Genomic DNA, 5,045 nt, shown 5'->3' on the forward strand with positions numbered 1-5,045 from the left:
TAGGCTTGCCAAGGACATGTGAGTCTTGAAATGATGTTGACCACTGGTTGATAACAATGACAATCTATAAATTAATTACTACCATAGTCTATTTGGCCAGAATATCCTGCCGTTATAAAAACTTCACAACGTTTGACCTTATCAGACTAGCAATTGTTATGTCTAATGTTAATGAATGTTGCCTAGCTTTTGTAATGTCATTTATTAAACATGAATGTTTCCAATAGGTCAAAACAACAGCATAAGATATGGCACTTACCTGCTCATATGACATGTTTTCAGATATCCATCTTTTCCTTTCTTTCGTTATTTATTTGTCCATTCGCTCTGATAAGATGTTCTGTATTCATGTGTACGCCGGTGCCTTGAACCACATTCATCCGCGCAGAGGAGCAGAGCCGAAGCACAACCAAAACAATGTTCTTCCGCAAGACGCATGCAGTTTTATTTTTTAACCACTAGAGGGCCAAAAGTTACATAGTGTAGCTTTAAAGTAAAAAAAGAACTTAAATATTGATCTGTTTCTCACCCACACCTATCATATCACTTCTGAAGACATGAATTAAACCACTGGAGTTGTATGTATTGCTTCTATGCTGCCTTTATATGCTTATTGGAGCTTCAAAGATCTGGTCACCATTCAGTTGCATTGTATGAACCGACAAAACTGAAATATTCTACAAAAAATCTTTGTTTGTGTTCAGCAGAAGAAAGAATGTCACATTCTGGGATGGCGTGAGGGTGAGTAAATGATGAGAGAATTTTAATTTTTGGGTGAACTGTACCTTTAAATCACAATTCTATTTTACTGTATATTAAGACTGATTAATAAGGAAATCAATTAAATTAATTAAAATAATAAAAGATTATAAATTTTCTTAAATCATACAATACATTATTTATGCATAAAAATAACAAACTTCTTATTTTCAGCAAGTGCCTTTATGTCGAATGTGCGGATAGCGAAACTAACTTTATTCATACTGGCTCTTTCTGCGGGTGCAAATGCCCTTGTCAGTGGAGCTAGCTTTCTAGACAGACTAGAATAACTAGTGAAGAGTGTTGTGTTCTGGACATTTTCTTCCATAAGTTCGTACTATATAACATATTATTGATTTTGAGACCATGGCTGCCAAGATTTTTTCTCTAGTCAAGTAAGTGTCTTTGCATGGCAGCAAATGGCGCTAATTTGCAGGTAGCTCACGTGTGTTATCAACAGTGTGGTTATGTTTAATTTTAGAGACATTGATTGTCAAATTGTGTGCATTGTTGTATTTTATATTAATAGTAATTATTATATATATATATATATATATATATTCGACCCGCATGTCTTTGAATAGCTGCCTGCATTCACATTTTAGAAAAGGGATTGCTAGCATGTTAATTACAATGTAAATAAACTTGAACAACATAAACCTTAAACACTGGATTTCCATTTCGGATCTTCAGTCTGCTGATTTCTATTAAATTAGCGTTTGGTTGGTGTCATGCTAACCCAGTATCTTTGCAAGCATCTCCATTGTTTTTCTCAGTGAGATCATGTGTCACTTTGTGCAGTTCAGGTTTTAAATCAACAATTCTTCTGTAATATGTATACTAGATCCCAAACCTAATAGATCTAATTGCTTTTAACTAAGAAGGCCAATTATTGATAACCTGGCTAATCTTTAGTCAGCTGTGACTCACCATATAGACCTAACTTTGACCTTAGTACTAACAGACCTGTCTAAAATAAGATGTGTTTATGCATGTTTCAGGTTTGCCACTAAAGTGACCATTGCAGGAGGAGCCCTTTATGTGGCGTATGATTCAAGACTGCTTGGAGGTAGCGAGGAGGGGTCTGTCGCCTTGGGCAGAGCTAAAGCCGCGATCCCCCCTGCTGTCAATGAGTGGATGAAGTACTTTGGCTTTAAGGTAAAACACATCTGATTAGTATGGTACTGTATTTTTCATGCTTTGTGTTAATAATGCTTTGTTTATTTTCAGAGTATAGGCAATGAAATTGTATCGGCTATATCTCAGATATATTGGCAATACATCGACTAGCCCACTTTCCAGTCATTGGTATTGCCATCAGATTGAAAAACCCATATTGGTCGACCACTTGCCTTGAGAGGCTGATGTATTACTTTTTGAGATACATTATTAAACAATAACCTCTAGATGGAGAATTATTTTATAAACCATCATGAGATTTTATGAGCTTCAACATAATTTACCTGATATTTTCTTGTTTAGATCAGCCATTAAAGGGATAGTTCACCCAAAAAAGAAAATTCTCTCATCATTTACTCACCCTCACGCCATCCCAGATGTGTATGGCTTTCTTCTGCAGAACACAAATGAAGATTTTTAGAAGAATATCTCAGCTCTGTAGGTCCATACAATGCAAGTGAATGGTGAACAAAACTTTGAAGCTCCAAAAAGCACATAAAGGCGGCATAAAAGTAATCCATACGACTTCAATGGTTTAATCAATGTCTTCAGAAGCGTTCTAATCGGTTTTGGGTGAGAATCTAGGCGCAATCATGATTTAAAGCTCAATCACACTTCCTAGTTCTTGAGGCATGAGCTGAGTGCTAGATGGCGCAAGGAAGTGTAATCGAGCTTGAAATCATGATTGCCAAGGAGACTGCTGTCAACATTTATACTGAAAAAGGAGTTCTTTTTTGGTCTGTTCTCACCCACACCTATTTTATCGTTTCTGAAGACATTGATTAAACCACTGAAGTCGTATGGATTACTTTTATGCTACCTTTATTTGCTTTTTGGAGCTTCAAAGTTCTGGTCACCATTTACTTGCATTGTATGGACTTACAGAGCTGAGATATATAGTCTAAAGGAAACAGTTCAGTGGATGACATCCATGCAAAGTAGTGAAACTAACTTTTATAATCCTGAATTTTTAAATGGTTTAATTGAATCTGAATGTAGCTCCAGTGACTGCAGATGCAGCTCTTACATCAGATGTTTTTTGTTTTTTTTTAAGTATAATGGGATTTAAAGATATAGCACAGAAGTCATCTTACTGTCATCTCTAACTGAATTTCACCCGACATTCATTTACAAAGGTGTGAAACCACTGAGGGAAAAGAAAATGTGTATTTTCATAATGAGTACATAATGCTAACCAGAACACTTCTCATGGTGGCTTTTGAGACTCAATGATTTTTTCTGTGTTTTTCAAGTCACATTGCTGTTGTTGTTGTTTTTATGAAATATTTCAGCTTCCAGCCACACCCAAAATAGAGTTCTCCCCACTGGATGCATGGAACTCCGGTAAATATAGTTAATTTGGTGGAAAATGTTCTACATTACATAATACATTTTAGCCACATAACCAGAAGTCTTACAATATCTAAATTTTCTCTCTCAGGGGTCCAAAAGTCTATCCACACCTTATCAGTTGCTCCGTCCACAATGACTGACTACACCAAGCAAAGCCTGCAATACCTGAAAGATCTCTCAAAATGAGCATTTAATGCATAACAGTTTGCATAAGATACAATCGACATAAAACTTCTCATGATGCAATGGCTGAGAAGGCTGATACACTTCAGGAATCTCCAAGCATAAGTTTGTCTCCCCATGTATTTATAAGTTACTGATGGAATTCCATTTATACAGAGAAACAGAAATGGAAGTCTGTTGAATTCACAATATGAAGATATTTCAATAATACCAACATTCACACCAAACTTCATTTACACTCTGCCTTGTGGGGTTAAAGTAACAGAAATATACCTTTAGTGAAGCTCTGAGATGAGTCCTAATTTGAAGATAGTAATGTAAACATGTTCTATATGTATATTGTTATTTCAGCTTTTTTATTTATGTGGAAAATCTCTTCGTCCTAGACATGTCCATCCAAACCCATCTAACATTCATCTTTTATACAGGAATAAACTGATCCCAAATAAGTTTTGTATAGTTTGTATAACTAATCCCATGGTGCTTTGTCTAATGTAAAATTAGTGTTGTCAATTATTTTGAGGATTTTCTTTAGCTTTATATATATTAGAGCCCGTCTGAAATGGGATTATTTTATTTATTTTTTGACCGATACCGATTTTAGAGAGGGAAAATTCACGATTACCGATATGGTGTCCGATATAGTTAATTTTTGAGCTGGAATGAAAACAGACCTTTTCTATGTGGATTTGCACCGATATGACTATGCAAAGGTACTCAGAAGGCTGCTTTCTTAAATATTTTTATCAAAGAATATTTGACATTATATTATACATTGTCAACAAATTCTAGAAATGAAAACTGAGAAAGAATAAATAAAAATACAATAAATAGCTTAAAAAACATCAGTACTGTATGTTCAGTATCTGGCAGTTGCTGATCATTTAAAGAATAAATTAAAATTATAGTTAAATAAAAGTCAGTATAGTATCAGTCAATGGCTGACCATTTAAATAAAGAATAAAAATAAACTACGTTATGACACCAACTCTAAATCACCCCAAGCATTGTTTTCTGCATTATATATTCCAAAATTCCATTTAATATCTGTGCATATTGGAAAACATATATGCCGATACTGATATATCTGTGAAAGGCTAATATCGGCCAACCGATAAATCGGTCGGGCACTAATATATATATATATACATACACACACGTATATATACACATGTTGTGTAGGTCCCCTGCGTGCCTCCAAAACAATGCCAACCTGCATCTCAGAATAGATTCTGAGATGCTATTCTTCTCACCACAATTGTACAGAGCGGTTATCTGAGTTACCGTTGACTTTGGCCAGACTGGTTCAAACTGACATTCTCTGTTGACCTCTCTCATCAACAAGGTATTTCCATCCACAGAACTGCCACTCACTGGATGTTTTTGGCACCATTCAGAGTAAATTCTAGAGACTGTTATGCGTGAAAATCCCAGGAGATCAGCAGTTACAGAAATACTCAAACCAGCCCATCTGGCACCAACAATCATACCACGGTCCAAATCACTGAGATCACATTTTCTCCCCATTCTGATGGTTGATGTGAACATTAACTGAAGCTCCTGACCCATAT

At 35.5% G+C, this 5,045-nt stretch overlaps 1 protein-coding gene across 2 annotated transcripts; it reads left to right on the plus strand.

Annotated features, from left to right (window-relative positions):
* The first annotated feature begins 982 nt into the window (after window positions 1–982).
* LOC127438654 (MICOS complex subunit MIC13-like) lies at window positions 983–3,923 on the plus strand. Of its 2 annotated transcripts, none has more exons than XM_051694374.1 (4): window positions 983–1,154; window positions 1,761–1,917; window positions 3,231–3,282; window positions 3,380–3,923. In XM_051694374.1, the coding sequence occupies exons 1-4, from the start codon at window positions 1,126–1,128 to the stop codon at window positions 3,475–3,477; spliced, it is 336 nt and encodes a 111-aa protein (XP_051550334.1). In that variant the 5' UTR covers window positions 983–1,125; the 3' UTR covers window positions 3,478–3,923. The 2 variants fall into 2 exon arrangements, with proteins under 2 accessions (XP_051550334.1, XP_051550335.1); XM_051694375.1 differs by having other exon boundaries at window positions 1,044–1,195.
* The last annotated feature ends 1,122 nt before the right edge of the window (window positions 3,924–5,045 follow it).

This window comes from Myxocyprinus asiaticus, chromosome 50, assembly GCF_019703515.2.
Source record: "Myxocyprinus asiaticus isolate MX2 ecotype Aquarium Trade chromosome 50, UBuf_Myxa_2, whole genome shotgun sequence".
In the NCBI taxonomy this organism is placed as follows: Eukaryota; Metazoa; Chordata; class Actinopteri; order Cypriniformes; family Catostomidae; genus Myxocyprinus; species Myxocyprinus asiaticus.

Bases quoted from the DNA above. Each gene is read 5' to 3' on its own strand.
- LOC127438654 (XM_051694374.1), top strand. From the start codon at position 1,126: ATGGCTGCCAAGATTTTTTCTCTAGTCAA. The intron at 1,155-1,760 runs GTAAGTGTCTTT...TGCATGTTTCAG, and splicing joins AAGATTTTTTCTCTAGTCAA to GTTTGCCACTAAAGTGACCA. The intron at 1,918-3,230 runs GTAAAACACATC...GAAATATTTCAG, and splicing joins TGAAGTACTTTGGCTTTAAG to CTTCCAGCCACACCCAAAAT.